The sequence below is a fragment of the Rissa tridactyla genome, chromosome Z, assembly GCF_028500815.1.
Source record: "Rissa tridactyla isolate bRisTri1 chromosome Z, bRisTri1.patW.cur.20221130, whole genome shotgun sequence".
In the NCBI taxonomy this organism is placed as follows: domain Eukaryota; kingdom Metazoa; phylum Chordata; class Aves; order Charadriiformes; family Laridae; genus Rissa; species Rissa tridactyla.
Window position 1 is genome coordinate 21,304,248 of NC_071497.1, and position 21,328 is coordinate 21,325,575.

At 36.3% G+C, this 21,328-nt stretch overlaps 1 protein-coding gene across 8 annotated transcripts in view; it reads left to right on the forward strand.

Moving 5' to 3' along the window:
* The window catches only part of CSNK1G3 (casein kinase 1 gamma 3), an 83,617-nt gene that overhangs the window by 28,714 nt on the left and 33,575 nt on the right, over positions 1-21,328 (forward strand). For all 8 annotated transcript variants that reach the window (XM_054185422.1, XM_054185425.1, XM_054185427.1 and 5 more), the window contains exons 4-6: positions 3,669-3,738; positions 18,050-18,198; positions 19,475-19,709. In XM_054185422.1, the coding sequence (XP_054041397.1) occupies positions 3,669-3,738; positions 18,050-18,198; positions 19,475-19,709 (454 nt within the window). The remainder of the gene's footprint in view (positions 1-3,668; positions 3,739-18,049; positions 18,199-19,474; positions 19,710-21,328) is intronic.

The following is a 21,328-nucleotide window of genomic DNA, read 5'->3' on the forward strand; positions in this document are numbered from 1 at the left end:
TTTCAGCTCTTCCCTCTCTGTCGTTCTTCTTGCCTTTCCCTTGACAAATTTCTCCATTGTCCAAACTTACCTTCTCTGCAGGATGCTTAACCACTACCCAAATACCAACTAAAGGTATTTCGCCTTGAGCCACTTCTGGAAATAAGTCAGTTTTTGACTTTTTGTGAAACATAGCAAGTTATGAGGTAGTCCCTGCTGTTTTTAAACTGTAATATTGAATTCATTGATTCATTAGTCATTCAACTGTTAAGATTTTAATACTTAAAATTGTAAGTGGAGGGTGTGTGTGTAAAGAAGTTGTGGTTGGTTTTAAGGCTGAAGTGTTTTTTCTCCTTTTTTTTAAAGAATTATTGCAGTCTAGAATGATACCATTTCAGAACCTCTCTAGAAGGCTATAGAAAATGCAAATTGAGTGCAACTCTGTTTAATAGACTGGTCTTTTCTTGTAACGAGCCCTACCTCTTAAGAATTTTTTTCCTGAAAATAGCTTTTATTTGCTATTGCTTAGGGTAGTATGGAGCAGAAACAGATGATATACTGAGTAGGAGTTTTCACTAGATTACTAAAAACATGAAAAGTAGGTAAAACTGAATGTTTATATTGTGCTTTGGGTTATCATCAGAGTTCTTGAAAATTTCTACCCTTATAATTAAAGCAAGTAAGCTGTTGGCTTAAACCCCTTTAGAAGGGAAGTGGCGTATCTTGAAAATTGTATAGTAGCTTACTCCATGTATTTGGCACAAAAATAATTGAAAAATTGTGGAGAGAGGAAATGCTCTTTTGCAGGGAAAAAACAAGCTATCTATGATTTAATATAGAAGCTTTGAAATAATTAGGCTTGAATGTGAAAGCAGTATAGTGAAGGCTGTTTATAGAACACTGCAGAAATCCTGGAAAAGTTCTTTCAGGATACTTTAGTGAAGACGTGAGCTTTTTAAAGTAAACAAGATACACTAATTTCCTCTGGTAAAAGGAGAAGTTGGCTTCAAAGCCCTCTGGGATTAACATGATGTTTGAGCAGTTATGGGTTCCAAAACTTATTTTTAGATGTTGAAATGTACCAAAGTACCAATGAAAATAGAAAGAACCTTGATTTGCCACTTCTTTTTTTATTCTTGAGTATGCTTTTTAGACTTATTCATAAAAATGTAGTTATAGTGATGTGTTTTCTTCTTATGGTGGAAGATTACATTTAACATACCTTTGTCTTGATCTATCCTTATCTGTCTTTTCTCATTAATTGGTATATCACTGCGTACTGCAAAGTGGGATGTGTAGGAACAAAATAAATTCTTTGTGAAGAGCTTATTGTGCTTCCTCCCTCACCATTTTTGTTGAACAAAAGATTATTTCCTTTGTGTGTTTGAAGTTATGGAACAGTCAGGAAGATATCTAAGACTCTTCACAAAAATAAGGCAACTCCAGAAGACTGTCAGCCAATAAACGGACTACAAGTACAAATTACCACATTTTTTTCACTGTTACTAGAGGGAGTAAAAGTAGTTAATTGTCTGCTAGACAGAGTTTAACTTCAGTCTTTGGCTCCTGTGCAGTTGTAAAGTAGACTTGTTTGACTGTTTGAGAGCATTTGGCTTCTGGAGGCTTATCAGAACTGTCTCCTGCTGATGACAGGAACAGGCAGTATTCATTTGAAAAAGGGTAGATGCATATGTCAAAAATTAGAAGCTGTTTTTTTCCCCAAGGAGAATTTTTTTTGGCCTATTTATGTAAACTTAATGCATACAAGCTATTTTTCATCCTTATTATGGGAGCATCTTATAACGTTGAGTGGTAATTAAGTTGTTAATATACTATCAATTAAGGCAAAACTGTATAACTGAACAGACTCAAATTACCCGTAAGCCACTGTCTTGTCTTAGTATATTCATTAGACATGCAGAGTTTGATGGAATCAAATATTTCCTTTTGGCAGGCAGAATGACAAGCTTTAATTAGAGACCACGTAGAGAGTGCTATGTTTTATAACTATCAGGCTTGTGTAATACTACGGCAGGCAAACTAGTAGCTAAATTTGTGTGGCTTTGTAAAAGGTTAAAATGTTTCAGTAACATGCTTTGTAGTGGGACTGACTTACACCGCTGAAAGATGTGTGCTGAAGGTTGATAGTTGCACTGATTTTCTTAGGCCCACATTTGCAGTAAAGTGTTTTGTTAAGGGATACCTGTCTTGAATACTTTACAATAAATTTCACATGTTCTCAAACTCTAAATAGGACCTTTTGGTGGCCCAGTTAGTCTTGCTCAGTAATTCAGTTTGTGAAGGATCAACACCTTTTCGATTTAGGGAGTTCTTGGTCACTTCTTTGCAAAGAGTTCCAGTGTTCAGCCAGGATGAATGCTCTGGAGCATAAAAAGCATATATTAAATTCTATATGTTTTTTTGTAGAAACTGGTACATTGTCCCCTTCTTACTTTTGGTCCTCAGTCTTTGGCATCTGGGCCAAATCAAATGCATAAATACACCCTGACAGGGTGTCGTGGTTGAACTGACCACTGAAATGAATAACAGGGACTTTGGCTATAGCAGTAGCAGCAATTTGAAACACCTGGGTGCTGGGGGCAGACGTGTTGAGGAAAAGAACAAAGTTTCTCATGACTGCACATTGGCTCATGGTTTCTATGGCCTAGGTGTGCCACTGGAAAACAGCACAGGTTAATAAACTGTTAGCTTATGGAGAAGATAGTGCGATGAAAGAGATGAGCACCTTGCCCAAACTTTTCCTGAAAACTGACATCCAGCACTGTCAGTTATTGCTGATAAGGGTATTAACAATCTTAGTAACTGCGTGCTGCAATTCTAGTAGGAGCAGTTTGTGTAGGAATACTGCACAGTTAACAGCCAGATTGTCACTGATGCATTGGAAGATGTTACATGTTGCAAGAAATTGAGCATATCTTCTAACAGATGCTGTAGGAAATTAGTTTAAGAATCTTGTGATAAAGTGCCTTTGCTTTGCAAAGGGAAATACTCAAGAAGTTAGGGCTTTCATTTAGGCGGCTTGTGTGTTCCTGTGCTTGATCTCGTGTCACTTTATTCTATGAGACCTTGCCACATTAGAGTGTAGAACACAGAACTAAGATTTCATGAATTTATGTAAATTATGTTGGGAAAAGAAACATTTGAACTACAAACTTATCCTGCTGCTGCTTGGTTTTGAATTCATGGTTTAGAATGATGCTATTCAATTTCTGCTCAGTTATTACTATTTGGTGGAAGGATTTGGTATCTTTTTGTCAAGATCCTAGGATAAAACTTTTTTTGATAAAGATGCATCTTTAATGTATAACAGGTGTGTGCACAGTCTTTCTGATCTGTCAAGCCGCATATCAATGCCACCTTTTGAGAGCTGCAAGACACATCACCCACATGCTTTGGAGAGACAAATTAATTTTTGGCTATTCCATTGTGGGTCTGTGATTGGGTTTGCCCGTTCAACCCCAGTCCCATGGAGCAAAACGTCCCTGTATGCTTTAGTCTCACCTGACAGGTTGAGGTTTCTTAATTACCAGTCATTTCAGAAGAAACATTCAAACTTTCCATGTGGCTTGGAAGCAGTAGTTAGTTTGGCTGGTAGTAGGTTAGTGTATTAGTTTTTAGGCTTTGGCAGAGAGGCTTTATTTTAAATGTTGTTTTTGTTTTTAAATCAGGAGCCAATGAAGTCGAGAGCACCACAGCTACATTTGGAATACAGATTCTACAAGCAGCTAGGATCTGGAGGTAAAAGCAGTGTCATGCATTTTACTGTGATGTAATCCAGGATAAATTTTTCACAGAAGTTTTCTGATTTAGGGGTATGAATCTATTTAATGAAGTGTCCCTAGTCACTTAAAGCAGAAAAAAGCCCTTTAAGTCAGTGGATTAATGTATAAATTTTTCTAGTATTGTAAGACTTCTTTGTTCTGCTCTTAAAGTGTGTCAATGAAATCCTAAAACTATTTAATAAGTCTTAAATATCACAGAATTTGTGTGCATACAGGTATACTTTAAACTAAGTCGTCTTAGAGTATTCCCAGTGTGTTCTGTTTGAATAAACACTATAAATGACCAAACTGCTGATCTGCTACTCACGTATTTTTATTTAAAATTACTGTGATATTTAAATAGCTTCAGTTTCAGTTATACTTCACAGTACATATTGCTGCTTACCAGTTTTAAGCCTCTTAAATACTTTCTTAAAAAGTTTAACTTTAAATGCAGTCTAAAATTTGAATTTCTCATTTCACTCACCTTGGTGCTTTTCCACCCAGAAATCCTCTTATGAGGGTCCTCTCATAAGAGGGTGCCTTTTGCTTTTATATGTGAGCAATACCTAAAACTTCACACATATTTTTGTGCCTTTCACAAAACTGTATATAGTCAGTTAATGAGATGTGAAGAAACTTAAACTAAAAAAGTTAGTACAAATCTTCCTTAAATCAGTTATACCCTCAGAAAAAATCTTAGGATATCTTTTCATTGAAAATGTTCCTTTAATTTCTAGAATTGTTTTTCTTTTGTTGTGTTGTTAGTTACTTCTTCCATTTTTTACTAATGTAGAAGTTTATTGTATAAAATGGACTACTAGTAGTTTTCTACATGCACATTTGTTATTTTTTTTCTATCAAAGGCAGCTTGGATTTTGTGAAGGTGACTTTTAAAATTACGCTTAAACTACAAGAAAATACTACTTAAGCCGAGAAGTCACCTCTGAAAGTCAGGTGATACAAAATGAACATGCCCATATCACCTTCATTTTGTTGCATTGAATGTACGTGTTGTGATGAATTTTAATACTTTTAAAATACTACTTCCACTTCCAAAAATTCAGGATCATATTGTGCATCAAAAATTCATTGAGGCACAGACTGGATAGTGTTTCTCTAGTTAGGCAGCTTTCAATATTTTGTGCTGCTCTTTAAAGACTCTCTTCAGGTAAACACACTTTCCAATACTTTCAATTCATATCTAACTTCTTTAAATGCTCTGGTACGAATGGTCTGCAACCAGGAGTCCTTAGAGATAACTCTTTGCAAGACATGAGGTTGTCTGTTCCTGTTCAGAGATGGAAAAGCAAGTTGTAGAATGTCTAGTCAAAGTGTTGAGCCTTAATGTGCTTGCTAATTGGAAAAAGTCATCAGGGATAGCTTTTTTCCTAAGTAGCTGTAAATTGTCTGCAAACCCTAGACTAGTATTGTGAAATAGCTGATAAGTGGAAAGCAGAGATATTGATTGCTTAACTACTGAGACATGGCAACCATCCTGTCTCAGGGATAGTTAGGGATAGTGCCCAGTTATGAAAACCAAGGTGTAACTACCTAAACTGGCAAAGGAGCTGTGTAGCGGAGGTAAGAATACAGCTATAATTACTAGTTCAGAGGTAGGAATTGCTATGGGAATATTTCTTGTGAAAAATGTCATAGCAAATATAACTTTGTTTACCTTTTTGTTTACTGGATAAAGTTGGGGGACTGTGTTTAATGTAGGAATGTAAGCAAATCAAAGTTAGTCTGTTTTACTTCTGATATCATTCTGTCTTTGTAACCTTTTTTGTTGGTTACAACAACTTTGGTCGCTTTCTCTGTTGCCTTATTAAAGTACTGTAAGGGAGAATGATCTCTCTGATTCTCTGCATGAAGGTGAAGAGACCTTTGGGATGGAAACAAGAAGATAAAGCTGATGAGTTCTTGCCATCTTCAGTATTTATGAAGAACCTTGTTATAGACTTGCTGTTTTCCAAGTGACTTGCTTTTATTCCAAAATAAAAGCTTCTGCCAGCAGGTGTAGAACCTTGTAAGCTCTTTTTTGAGTCATCTGATTTGTCAGGCACTCTACTTGAGACCCATTTCAATGGGTTTTGTGGGAAAGACTCATCATGAAGAAAGTAATATTCATGCTCCCATCTTCTTAGAAACTAAAAAAGTATGGCTGATTCCTTGTCTTTCTGCAGCACACTCCCTCTTCCGATCTTTGCAGGCGTTGGGCCCTCAAGCCCAGGAAGTTATGCAGCCTGATTATTTTAGAAAAAAGTTGTGGAATGACATATTTCCTGTCCTTATGTAATGTGACGCAGTTGGTTTTACTTTACTGATTTTTTTTTTGTGACGTGTTTACTGTCAATTGTAAATTTAAGAAATTTTGTCACATGAACACTTGGAAAACAGTGATAGAAAGTGATGGACCAAGTGATAAATTCAGGAAGCAGCTAATCCTTCCTACATAGAACAGGAGATAGTAAAAATCCTATGCCAGACCTATCCGTATAGATACTGTGGCTTTATGGGCAGTGGTTGTACTTTTGTCAGAGTAAATTGAAGGAAGTGTATCTTTGTGTAAGTGGCAGAAGCATCCGTCGTAGGATTTATAGAAGTAGCTGTTATTGCTGGAAGAAATTTGAAGTATACTAATTTTGAGCAGATAGGAGGTTTTTCTGATAAGTAATTACGTACTGTATTAGCAGTTCCAGTTGTCTGGAGCCTTCTGGCTTCTAAAATTCCATGTTTGCAGGCTTGCTTAATCATGATGAAGTCTTTTCCTTAGCTGTTTTTGTTTATTCAGACAAAACATCTTGCAATTTGGCTGATAGCTTTATACCTGGGTGTGGACTGCTTATTTTGCATCTAATTGTATTAAATAGCCTTTCCACTTGTTCTCCCTATGTATAAATACATACATGTGTATTAATAGCAAATGACTACTGAAAAATAGTTTCAGAAGCAACTGATGAAAAGTGAACCAGTCTCCATCTGGACATTGAGCCATTGACCACTACCCCCTGGATGTGACCATTGAACCAATTCCTTGCCCACTGAACAGTCTACCCATCAAATCCATACCTCTCCAATTTGGAGAGAAGGGTGTTGTGGGGACTGTGTCAAAGGCCTCACAAAAGTCCAGACATGCATCTGTAGCTCTTCCCTTGTCCACTGAGGTAGTTACTCTGTCACAGAAGGCCATGAGGTTGGTCAAGCAGGACTTGTCCTTGGTGCAACCATGCTGGCTATCTCGAATCACCTCCCCGTTCTCCATGTGCCTTAGCATAGCCTCTAGGAGGATCTGTTCCATGGCCTTCCCAGGCACAGGGGTGAGGCTGACAGGTTGGTGATTCCCAGGGTCCTCCTTTCTACCCTTTTTAAAAATGGGTGTAATGTTTCGCTTTTTCCCGTTACTGTGGACTTCACCTGACTGCCATGACTTTTCAAATATTGTGGAGAGTGGCCTGGCAACTACATCAGCTAATTCCTTCAGGATTGTGGTGTGCATCTCGTCAGGTCCTGTGGACTTATGTACGTTCAGGTTCCTCAGGTGGTCATGAACCTGATGTTCTCTTACAGTGGGAGGGACTTTGCTCCCCCAGTCCCTGCTTTGTGGTTCATCCACTCAAGAGGTGTGAGGAGAGATGTTGCCAGCGAAGACTGAGGCAAAAATGTTGTTGAATACCTTAGCCTTCTCCTCATCTCTTGTTACCAGTTTGCCAGTCTTGCTCATCGGGTGGAGGAACCCTTTCTTTGACCTTTCTTTTCTGGCTGACGTACCTGTAGAAGCCCTTCTTACTATTCTTTGCATCTGTTGCCATGTTCGGCTCCATCTGTGTCTTGGCCTTCGTGTTTCCGTCCCTATGTAACTGGGCAGCATCCCTGTACTCTTCCCAGGATAACTGTCCCTGCTTCCACTGCCTGTGCAAAATCTTTATTTAATAAAAAATACTTTTGACTTGCATGAAAAAGCATTAACATTTCAAAAATATATTCCTTTGAAGAGAATCTGCTCACAAAGAGGGCTTATGATCTGTAACTTTACTATCAAATATGCTTTTTACTGAACATGTGTGTGAATGTGTGGTAGCACATAGGTGTTTGTTAGAAAGATTCTTCATATTTTTCCTTAAACAGGAAACATTTTATGTACTTTTGGGCTCTTTTTGAAACATTTTTAATCATTTAGTGGAATGGATTTAAAACTTATTAAAAATAGTACTTAATTTAGTTTAAAGATGTGACTTATTTTGGTCACATCATTATTTAGCTTTCATTTAAGTTTTATGTACCAACAGATTTTTATGAAAATTGCTGTCTCTCTTCTGCCAAAATTTTGTTCTTCAGTACCTGTGAGCATGCTCTCCTCATGAAGTTTAAGATGATTTAGTCAGTATGCAGAAATTTCTGGTCAACTGAATGAGCAACCTACAGATGGAATTTAAAGTATCTTTAATTCTAATAAAATTGTAGTTAAGAGTGTTTTTCTTAATATCCAAGTATGAATCATAAGAAAAATGGATACATTTTCATAAGTGCAGTACTACAAATAAAAGTATATCTGAATTCTTACCTGAAATTACACTAAGACTTCTGGAATGAATAAAAAACAATTTTTAATTGATTTTTATATTCATCTTCTATGCTACCAGTCTGTCTTCTCATGGTAATAAGATGAGCTGTAGATGGATTTCATGTGTTATGTCCATAATTTAACTGCACCTAAATTCAGTGTGCTTTCCTACTAGGAGGGCGGTGAATCAGTGACTGATGGCTTAATTTGAGTATTGAGCAGTAAAGCTGAGAATTTTTTTAATATGGGATTTTTTCTTTATTTCTTTGACAGGTAGTTTTTTACAGTACGTTCAGTTTGCTTTTGCAATAAGGAGTCTGGACATATTAAAGAAGTTATGTTATGTATTGAAAAGTGTAAAAAAAGGCCAACGATGAAGTTCAATACTTCACTGTTTGGTGCTTTTTCTGTAGGTAAAGACAAAAACATTTATGGTAATGAAAATGTGGTTCTTTGTGTAATTTTAGTTCAGACCAGCTTGAGTGTGTGAGAGATTTGAATGTTCAATGACACCTTTTTAATTTTTTTTATACAACTCTTCAGGATATAGAATGCCCGAGGCAGATATCGGCACTGAAAGGGAGGCTACCTTTTGTATTTAAAATAGTGATAGGTGATTTTTACTTCTTTTTTTTTTTTCAGACACAAGCTCTAATAAGGCAGGTTCACTTTGAACCACTAAAAATACTACTTTTATATGAGAGAAGACAATGGGGTTTCATATTGCTATTGAGATGATCTCTAGCTAATCCCCTGTGCCATAGCCACCCTGCCTTCTGCTTCAGGCTGTAAAAGAAAACACAGTACAGCGTGGTTTCATCACATCTGCATCACATCATCAGCATCTGTACTTGCTATAACTCCTCCCAAGACAAGATTATCATTGCATTATTATAAACTCTTAATTCTCTTCCCAATTTATATTTAAAGTTGGGTTTTTTTGCCTAGAATAAGTGCAGAGATCTAGTAAGAATGGCAGCTGCAAAAATAGGTGCACATATTAATGTTTCTGAGAAACAGTAATTACGGGCTATAAGAATCCTGGTGGTATACAAAAACTTGAGTTAATCTTGGAATATGACATCACACACAAATTTCAGAGATTAATCAGTGGTTTTTTGTATAAAATGTAATATATAAAGTATAGTAATAGTAAAATATAATAGTAATTGTGAAGGAGGCTTGATGGTACGGTTTACAGAACATTGTGAATGTTAGATAAATGGATATTTGATTAGACAAGGCTTACAATAAAAATGCATGTCTAAGTCTGTTTTAGTAATGCAAATAAGTAGTTATATTCTATCTATTTTAATGGAACAATCTTACTGTTATATTACTATTTCTTATCTTTGCAAACATGCTTATATTTGTAAATATACTCTTAAGTGTTGTGTGAAAGTACTCTTAAGTGTTGTGGTGCATGCCTCCAACATGGCATTTTAGCAGTGCTGAAGTCATATTGCTTATATAGTTTCTCATTCCATGTTTAGAGTTTTACAGTGCGTGGATGATCATGGTTTCAGTAGCCATGAAGTGCTATGATTCTGGAGATTGTTTGACCTTCTGTGTCTGCAGCTTTGGTTTTGTGTGTGCATGGTTTTGTGTATGCTACTTTGGTTGAAGTCAAAACCCCCATGTGACACCGACCTCAACTTTTGTAATCACTTACTTTCAGGGGTTTCAGGGCAGATTCTGTAGTCTTGGAAGGGAATACTTGTGTTTGTGGCATGCTGTTGGATTGCATCCTTGATAAAGTACCAGTACAAACATGCCATGGAAGATGGCTGTTACTGCAAATCTTCAGTCTACTCAGTTTAGGGTATTTTGGTCATGTCCAGTGAATTGCCACGTATGAAAACTAAAACTACACGTAAAAGGCAGTGAGGTATAGGAAGCTTAACGTGAAACAGCTTGTTCTGCAGGTGCTGTCTTGTGTATTTTACTGGCATTTATGGACCTGATTTAACAGATAACCTAAGCAATAAGATATAATGCACATCACAACAGTGGTTTTTGACTGGCTTGGAGGAAACTGTAAAAGGAAACCAGTATTACAAGACAGTAAAAGCACTGAAAAGCCGCTTACTTGCTTAAAAAAAATTAGGTTGTATGTTATAGAGATATTTGGCCAAGATATGGCTCAAAATTAAGTCAGTGGTAGATTAGGAACACAAGGTTAAGTACAAGTGGTATTGCCATTGATCTGTGTGCTAGATATTTCTTTGACAGTCAGTGTCTGCTGCTTGTTTTTTTTTTTTTTTTTTTTTTCTGAATGAGAACACATGCAATAATTGAGGCTTCCTAGGTACTATCCGTGTTAAAGCAAGTAGCTGGAATTTTGACTTTAAGTTACAGATCTGTGTTCATGCTAGTCATTATGCGTATTGCATTAGATAATTGCAGTAAACAGTATGTAGCCTTAGGCTTAAATCAGGTTTGATGCTGAAGTTCTTGAAAAAGATAGCAGCCAAGGTAGATGACAGTCATGAGCTAGTGCAGTGGGTTGACCCCGGTTGGAGACCGGTGCCCACCAAAGCTGCTTTATCACTCCCCTGCTCAGCCGGATGGGGGAGAAAAAATATAACAAAAGGCTTGAGAGTCAAGATACGGACAGGGAAATCACTCAGCAGTTATTGTCATAGGCAAAACAGACTTGACTTGGGGAAACATTAAATTAACTTATTGCCAATCAAATCAGAGTAGGGTAATGAGAAAATAAAAACTAAATTTTAAAACACACACTACAAAACCAAGTCCCTCAGCACCACATCTACATATCTTTTAAATATGTCCAGGGATGGTCCAACCACTTCCCTGGGCAGCTTGTTCCAGTGCTTGAGAACCCTTTTGGTGAAGACATTTTTCCTAATATCCAATCTAAACCTCCTCTGGCACAACTTGAGGCTGTTTCTTCTTGTCCTATTGCCTGTTACGTGGGAGAAGAGATGACCCCCTCCTCTCTGCAATCTGCTTTCAGGTAGTTGTAGAGATTGATAAGGTCTCCTCTGAACGTCCTTTTCTCCAGATTAAACAAACCCAGTTCCCTCAGCCGCTTCTCATAACACTTGTGCTCTAGACCCCTCACCAGCTTCATTGTTCTTCTCTGGACACGCTCCAGCACCTCAATGTCTGTCTTGTAGTGAGGGGCACAAAACTGAACACAGTACTTGAGGTGACACCTCACCGGTACAGGGGAACAATCACTTCCATAGTCCTGTTGGCCATGTTATTTCTGTTACAGGCCAGGATGCTATTGGCCTTCTTGACCACCTTGGCACACTGCTGGCTCATGTCCAGCTGGCTGTTGACCAACGCTCCCATGGTCCTTTTCCACCAAGCAGCTTTACAGCCACTCTTCCCCAAGCCTGTAGTGTTCCATAGAGTTGCTGTGACCCAAGTGCAGGACCCAGCACTTGGCCTTGTTGAACTTCTTACTGTTGGCCTTGGCCCATTGATCCAGCATGTCCAGATGCCTCTGTAGAGCCTTTCTACCCTCCAGCAGATCAACACTCCCACCCAACCTGGTGTCATCTGCAAACTTACTGAAGGTGCACTCGATCCCCTCACCCAGATCATTGAGAAAGACATTAAACAGAATATGCCCCAATACTGAGCCTTGGGGAACACCACTTGTGACTGACCACCAACTGTATTTAGCTCCATTCTTAACAACCTGCTCCAGCGTGGGTCCCCCGTGGTGTCGGAAGTCCTGCCAGCAAACCTGCTCCAGCGTGGGCTCCTCTCTCCATGGGGACACAGGTCCTGTCAGGAGCTTGCTCCAGTGCAGGCTTCCCATGGGGGCACAGACTCCTTTGGGCATATCCGCCTGTTCCAGTGTGGGCTGCAGGTCGATATGTGCTCCACTGTGGACCTCCATAGGCTGCAGGGGAACAGAGTGCCTCACCATGGTTTTCGCCACGGGCTGCAGGGGAATCTCTGCTCCTGTACCTGGAGCACCTCCTCTTCCTTCTTCTTCACTGACCTTCATGTCTGCGGAGTTGTTTCTCTTGCATATTCTCGCTCCTCTCTCCCAGATGCTGTTGCACAGCAGTCTTTCCTCTTCTTACATATGTTCTCACAAAGGTGCTACCACTGTCACTGATAGGCTTGACATTGGCCAGCAGTGGGTCCCTCGTGGAACTGGCTGCCATTGGCTCTATTGGAGAAGGGGACAGCTTGTAGCAGCTTCTCATAGAAGCCACCCCTGAACCACCCCCCGCCCCCTCGCCTCGACTACCAAAACCTTGCTACGCAAACCCAGTACAACTAGAAATAACTTCTACTTGATTTTCTTTATTTTAAAGATGTTTGACAGATACAGTTGTAATCTACCAATAATATGTTCTTTATTCTAATATTTTTATTCTGTCATTGATATAGAGGAAGTCAGACCTTTTAGAACTTGTCAGCTTTGAAAACTTTATGGACATCATGTACGTAAACATGCTGGATTAAAGCATTTGAGTGGTAAACTAGTCTTGACAGATGATGGAGGTGGTTCTGTTAATAGTGACTTAATAATAGTAAAATACTGGAGGGATTGCAACTTACACAGTTATGGAAAAATGAGTAACTGGAGGATATGTGCCCCTTGACATTTTGATGATGATTTTGATGATGCACAATTTCTATTACAGCTTGATAACTTATGTGGAGTACTAAATGGATTTTTATTGATCTGATAAACACAAGGTGGTAGTCTTCCAGTAAGCTTTTCAAGAAATTCTTCTTGAAAATAAGCTCGTACAAGGAGTAGAAGAATTGTCAGCTCTGCTGTTTTCTTGTATGCTTGTGGTAGTAGCATTATCTTCAATGTGTGGTTTCTTTTTAGGAATCATTTTAAGCAGCTTGTCTGTTTTCCAAGAGGTAGTTTAGTGAAAACTAGACACTATAATCCATAAATCCATTTACCTGGACACACGACAACTGTAATAAGCCAAAAGTGAGCAAACAAATGAGTACCCTACTGTCATCATCTCCGCATTCCCACTCTCCTGCCAGGGTCTCTCCTGTGCACACCATATGTGACATAACCATCTGACTGAGTGAGGGCTGCAAAGCCAAGCCATACATTTAGTATCAGCAAAGCCGAGTTTCTTGTTTTTAGATAAAAAATAAATATAAGTTCTCATCTCTTTTCCAGCACATCAGTGGATCATCTTGCGTGCTTTTTGGGTATGTGCACTCTATTTTTGTAGAGCAGTGGGTATAGCTCAATATTTTAGGTGGCTAATAAAAATTAACTTTTCTAGAAAAAGAAACTGGAATCCAAGCAGTATTCAAGTAGTCAATTTCCAAGTCAAGGCTGTCTTGATTTTTGCTATGAGTAAAATGGGATTGAAAGTCATGTTGGTTTAAAATGGATTTACAATTTTTTGACAGAGCAGTCACATAAAGTATTGTAGATGGCTTTAGTAAATCGAGTCCATTCAAATAAAAGTGTTGGACTTGTGAGCATGTATAAATATCTAGGGATAAGCAAATGTGACATATCTGAAAATGAGGATACTGTATTCAGGGTTGTAAACCTAGAAAGAAATCAGATATTTTAGTGTTAAAGTAACTTATTGGGAGTATATGATAGTATTTTTTTGGCCTCAGTTAAGTTTCTTCATTGGCGGAAGAATAGTAAGTTACTTGTAACTTTATAGTGACGTTAGTGTGACAAGCATTGACTTCCGCACATAAGGGTGGGGGTGTACTCCTTTTTAAAAGGGTTTTTGAGAATGGGTCAGAAGATCTGTCAAACTAATAGAAAGGTTTGAATAGTAATCAAGTGTATTATTTAGCAAGATACCTAAGAACACTGACTGACTTAATTTCATGGAAAGATGACTGGGATGTGTCTTACAAGTTCCCAGCATTTCCTTGTATTCTTACACCAAAGGGCTTCAATGGTTGAAGCAAGACTAATTTGAAATGGAAATGAAATACGCACTGTTATTGGTAATAAGTGTTGCAATATCCTGTCAACAAAGGGTGGAAATGAAAATTTCTTTGTTTTTCTAACCTACCCTATTTTTCTTAAAGATTTGTATAAAAGGGCTTACATTTATATCTATTGTGGGGGGAAAAAACACAGATACTCTTTAGTAACACGTTAGTTTCTGACTTTTCATATGGAGGTCTAGAGATATGAAGAAATAACACAAATAACAGAATGATGTTAGGTTACTGTTTTTAAGCAAAAGCAATAAGACTATTTTGATTAAAAAACAAAACAAACCTCTAGTACCTTGAACTGTTAATACGAAGTGATTTTTATACGTGTAGGGAATTTTAAATGTAGTACTACATATCTGCCTTGCAGAAGTAAGCATCAGCAACATGTTAAGCACAATTTTGGAGTATTCTGGAGTTTTTGTCTAATCAGAAGATCTAGTGTTGTAGGTAGAACTACTGTTCTTGCCATGTTAAATAAAATGAAATTGATCACAGCTGAAACACCACCTCCCTGTCCTGGATGTATACCTTACAGCAGTTGCTGTTGTGCTTTCATCATATGAAGTGGCAGAATAAAATTTTAAAGGGTTTTTTTGATGTCTCCTATAAACACACTTCTGAAATTGGCAACTCTGCCTACAAATCTGACAAAGTCACAAATTCCTTTCTACGGATGTTTCCTCTTTTACTAGTATTTGGTCATGCAAACAAGTTCTATAAATCTAGACAAAGCCCAGAAGTCTTCTAGTTTCTGTATTTTTGAAGTGTGTTAAATATTTTAAAATATTTTAAAGAGACACAGAGCAGATGCAGTGGTAATAGAGGAGACTAACATCTCTTGAGAATTTTGGAGTTTATTCTTATATTTGCATGTTTAAAGACTTTGAGATTCTCAGAATATGTCTCAGGCCGTTGTAAGTGGTGGTCTTTCTTCCAAATTCCCAGTGCTTTTCTTTCGCTTCATATGGTCAGGTGTTGGTTGTTTTTTCTTTTTGGGTTTATGTTTCTGTACATCAGTTGGATAACTTAATTTAAAATATTTAAAAAAATAAATGGAAGCTATAGTCTTCAGAAAATTGAACAGTTAAGCTTGATTTTTAGGGGTTATGTTTTCCCTATTCTCACTTGCAGGAAGAGAGATTAGTGAAAATGCACTTTAAAAATGCTGCGTTCATTTAGTTTTGGTTTTGCTAAAACAGTTAAGTGTTTTTTACCCAAAGCTGTACTGGACACAATTGCCAGTCTGTGCTCTGAGTATAAGTAGCACTGTAGTAAGGTATGAAAAATTTGAGACTTGATGTACCTCAAAAAACACCCAGAGTTAGGGATGTTTTCATTTTTAAACTTATATTTGATCCACAGAGAAGGAAGATGAAATCCAGTGTTTCATTAGGGTATTCTGAAAATAGATCTTACAGTTCTGTATAGTACAGTATTGTAACAATGGATGCCATTGAAAAAGTTGCCATGAAAGGAAAAATATATTTTCAGAATATGGAATATTTAGAGTAATTGAGACACAGAGGATACATACTGAAGAGCAAAAAAAATCTGGAATAACTAGCTTCCTTAAGTTAACAAAACTTATTCTATTGAATGAGGAAGAGATCCTGTACGTATGAAGAAATGCAAGATGAATAGAGACAATGGTATCAAGTCACTTTTAATTATATAGTCACACAATGGATATGTACAAAAAGGCAAAAGTAAAATTGGATTAGAAGGATTTAAATGTTTATTTTCGAAGTTATGGATTGTCTGGTTTCTTAAAGCAGGTGTTTAAGTAAAGCTATAAAGTTCAGAAGTGCAGAATATTTTCATATTAATTTTTAGAATATATGTGCTGTTCATTGTATTGATAAAGTATATGAAGATATATGAACATGAGGATAGAATGTGGCATTGTTGCTAGTGTAATTGTAAATGCAGTGCTTGAGAATATTAAAAAACACTTCCAGTATTTTGATGTCTGCATTTATTTTGTCAAATACTCTTGCAGGAAGCACTTCCTAATGAAGTGGGTGATCTTATGGTCACTGCTAACTTGAACAGGAAGTTGGTTATGTCTCTACTAAAGGTTTAGGTACCCTTAACTGATATATTAAACATATTTAACTGATTCTCCTCCTGTGTCTGGAGAAACCTTATTATATGGACCTGCTTATTATGCTTCTGTTCAGGGGAAAGAATAGAAGTAATTTTTTTTTTTTTCAGGTAACATGTAGTTTTGCCAGCCTAAGCCGTGCGCATCAGGAGGTCTGTGTTCAATGATTCTGGTGACAGACTAGATAGAAAGGGAATCTCTCCGTGCAATGCATGTGACTTTTAGCCATAGTTTGAAGACTCAACAAAACTCAATTTTTTGGCACAATATTACAGTCTTCATTTTTTATGAGCAGCAAATTAACACATTCCTCAAGTGTTGAGAATGTAACACATGTTTTACAGAAGGAAAAATGTTTGACTTAAGAGTAACAGGTCACATTTCAGACTGCATGTAAGATTTGAAAACAAATGTAGCTTTAACACTTAATATGCCTTTTACCTGCCTAGGTAAATGTATTTTCTATCTGTTTAGAGAGTATTTAAGTGATTGTTACCTAAACATACAGTTGTCTATTTTTGTTCCCGTATATTGTGTTTGGAAATGATGTAGTTTTGTTCTGAACTTAATTTTTATTTTAATAATTTTGTAATTAAAAAACAAATACAAAACCCACAACTAAAATATAGAAATTTGTGTTAGTATAAAATTTTAAATATGAAATTGTGTTTTATTCAAAGATCTTTCTTTTAAATCACTTTAATGGTTTGACAGTAAAAACTGAATTCATTGGATTTTTTCTGGACATCAATGTTTGAAAGAATTTAAGAATTCAGGAGTGGTGTCTGGTGTGATACTTCTGAAGTGAAATCAAAGTGAATCTTTATCATACGTTCCCCTTGAGAATTCTAAAAATTCCCTCTGTCATCTGTTCTTAGGATTACATTTAAAAAATCCTGGTGCTTCATATAGTTTGAAATAATAAATCTCAATTTACCGTACATTTTACTAGAAATATAGATTTAAAAAAAAAAAAAAACCAAAAAACAAAAAACTTCCACTCTGTGGTGTTTAGATTTTTAATGGACTAACTCACACTTAAGAAAAATGTTTTCTTTTATGCACTATCTAAACAGAAACCAAAAATAATGGCGGGAGAGAAGACAGGAGAAGCCTTTCAGTGTAAATTTAAGTAGAAAATGCTTGTATTTGGGGGAAAAAAAAGAATACTAACAAGTGATGACTATAACAACTTGACACCTTTGGTGTTTTTATTTTCATGATGCATCTAAAACTTAGCTTAATGTCTCGTTAAATTTGAGGATTCATTAATCTCTTTCGGATTTTTAAATGATTTCTATGGATAATAAGGTGGTTTTATTTCTGAATGTAGGTTTGTTGTAGCCTTAATTTTAAAAGTTCAATTTAAATGCCTATTTTATTTGAAAAGTAGCTTATTTAAACCTCTCTTCATACCTTTTTAAAAACCTGTTTCAATTTACTGTTACAAAACCAAACAGATATGTTCTGGCTTTTATTTTTTATAAAAAACTTTAAATCTTTCACAAGTCAAACATGTACTATTCTTAAAATATTTAATGAAAATCGTACTACCTTCATTACTCCTGTTGTGTCTTTTACCTGTAGTTTTTATGAAGTTTTATTGTTGGTTTTATGTGAAAAATGTATTTTTAACTTCATTAATTGTAATTACTTTGTGTCTTTGTTTTACAGATGGAATACCTCAGGTTTACTATTTTGGCCCATGTGGCAAATATAATGCTATGGTGCTAGAACTACTTGGACCTAGTCTGGAAGATTTATTTGACTTGTGTGGTAGGACATTTTCTCTTAAAACCGTTCTTATGATAGCCATACAGTTGGTAAGTAGAATAGATGTTAATTTGAGTGTTCATTAGAATAACTAAGTCTTCAATGGATTAAATCTTTATTTCACTTGAGAGTTGTGCTTCCCATGTTTTAAACTGGTGTTGGTAGCTTCTTAAAGAGCCTGTGATACAGTTTTACCAGGAAGACTGTTTTATGTTACTTTCATTTACTTTGTTCTAGTTTTTCAAGTATCATTGCATTATTGTAGTTTCATTGTGTCTTCTGAGTTCTCATAATCACAACCTGAAATCATGAATTTTAGTTTGACATACTCAATTAAAAAGAAAATCTTCATGAAATAAAAATAATTTTAATCCACGAAAGCAGTTGGATTAGGGACTCCTAAATAGGATAAATATTTTTCCTAGGCATTCTTGGAAAGAAAGGAAGCAAAGAAAAAAAAATTCCCTAAAAACCCTTCCAAAAATACTAAAATAGCACAAAATTATTCAATGAAGGATTTTTTCCTTTTTTTTGTTTTTCACCCAAGGGTAGTTAGAAGTAGAAAAAGAAAGAAGTCTTTGCATGTTTACCTTAATACAATGTGTTTTAAATAAGTACTTATGAAATATTAATGCTACTGAACATCTACTTCCCTAAATAAATAGTGATATTTTTACCCATGGAGGGTAAAAGTAACTGTTTAAAACACAGCTGTAATTGGATAACAAGCCTGCAACTGTATAGACATATTCAGCTTATTTACAGCCAAAATGACAAAGTTCATTTTTTAAAATGCTCAAATCATCACAGATCTAAAGATCATGTTTATTTAATACTTGGTGTTCCTTTTGGAATATATCAATTTTGATAGAAAGTGATCCAGCTAGAATGGAGGTTATAGGCATATTAGTGAACTTTCAGTGCTCCTCTGTTCTATACTTTTAAGGAATAGATCTACATGGAACTTTGCTACTCACTGCTGGATGACATAATTTCTGGTTATAGCTATAATGTGCACAAAACATACTTGGTGCCAGCTGTACTTAAAGAAGATAACTTCTGTTATATTCTGATTCGTGTCTAATGTCCAGTGTGAAAGTTTCCAATATATGATAAGATGTATCTGCTTGGGGGATGTGTAAAATTTTCATTGACTTTAACTGGGAGATAACTTGTTAAGAGCAATAGCGCTCTGGTTTTAAAGTGATAGAAGGGGTGATTTCCTCTAAATGTAAAGTCAATGTAAATATTTAGCTTCTACCACAATTTAATGTGGCAACCTGAAGCTTAAACTAAACTTTTTGTCGTTTTTTCCTTTTGTTAAAGATTTCTCGTATGGAATATGTCCATTCAAAGAACTTGATATACAGAGATGTAAAACCTGAGAACTTCTTAATAGGACGACCTGGAAACAAAACCCAGCAAATTATTCATATTATAGACTTTGGTTTGGCAAAGGAGTATATAGATCCAGAAAATAAGAAGCACATACCATATCGAGAACACAAGAGCCTTACAGGAACAGCTAGATACATGAGTATAAATACACATTTAGGAAAAGGTACGTGTGCTTTTTAAGTGCAGAAACAAAAATTCAACAGCTGTCATTTGTCTGTTATCATCTTGTTTTCAAGTTGAAATTTTTCCCAGTCTGTAGTCTTTAAGAACTGCAAGTTTTGTGTACTGTGCAAAATTATAGTTTGTCCTTATGAAAATACTATTTATGGGAACAAGGTTCTCTGGGTCTCTAATCATCATGATCACGGCACAGCAAGTAATTATGTTGTTTTTTTTAGATATCTGTAAAAGAAAGATGTGTATCTTTCTGTATCATAACATCTTCACGTTAGAAATATATCATGGTGGGGTGGGTGGGAAGTAGATTTGCTTATTGAAGATATCAAAGTGAATAGATTGCAACTACATAATTTTTCAATGCTACCTAGCCAGTTTTTTGGTCCCTTTGAAATGCACCATGTAGTGGAATAAAAGTAGCTTATATTTGATACTGATTTCTTGATTTACTTTTTTTATGCTTATACAGTTAGTGAGGGTTTGTCAGAGTAGTTAAAGGTTATGCTAGTGTTGTAAATATGATAACCTAAAGAAATAACAGGATATATAGAGAGATAAGTTGTTATTGAATGAATTAATTTAGCTGGAAAAAGGTACGTAAACACTCCAAATGGTCTTTGATTATTCCAGTTATACAGAGGTTTTCTAGTGAAAACAAGTTTGACAGCTTTGAATTTGTGTAAACCAGTTACGTATCTTTGCATGGTAATCACTAATTAGGTTGCTCTTTGGTTTTAAAATGTTGAGCAATACTTATATTTCAAAGGTACTCCTTGTTAATATGGCAGATGATAAACCATTCACATTTTCCAGATAGTAATAAGGTGTTTTATCAATAAAATCAGACCATAGTAGCTTGTGGGTAGCACCTGTAGCTGATATTAAAGCATGGTAAAATGTAGAATTATAGAATCATTTAGGTTGGAAAAGACCCTTAAGATGGAGTCCAGCTGTTAACCTAACACTGCCCACTCCACCACTAAACCATGTCCCTCAGCGCCACATCTACACACCTTTTAAATACCTCCAGGGATGGTGACTCAACCACTTCCCTGGGCAGCCTGTTCCAATGCTTGACAACCCTTTCGGTGAAGACATTTTTCCTAATGTCCAATCTAAACCTTCCCTGGTGCAACTTAAGGCCATTTGCTCTTGTCCTATTGCCTGTTACTTGGGAGAAGAGACTGACCCCCATCTCCGGTAGTTGTAGAGAGCAATGAACTCTCCCCTCAGCCTCCTTTTCTCCAGACTAAACAACCCCAGTTCCCTCAGCCACTCCTCTTAGGACTTGTGCTCTAGACCCTTCACCAGTTGCCTTGCTCTTCTTTAGAAACAGTCCACTTCAAATGTAGTTCAATTTAATATATTTTTTTATAGTACCATAATAGATTTTCTTTATAATTAAGGCATGTGTGTTCAGACATTACTTTGTCTATAGACAAATTTTCTTTTACTTCATTAGTATGAGGCTTTTCTGCCTATTTCTGCTTTTCTCTTGGTCCCTGCCTTAGTCTCAAAACAAATTGGGGTGAAAGACTTGTCTAACTTTCTTGACTACTCAGCTGACTTCAGATATGTCTTTTCTATCAAAGTGTAGAAACATTG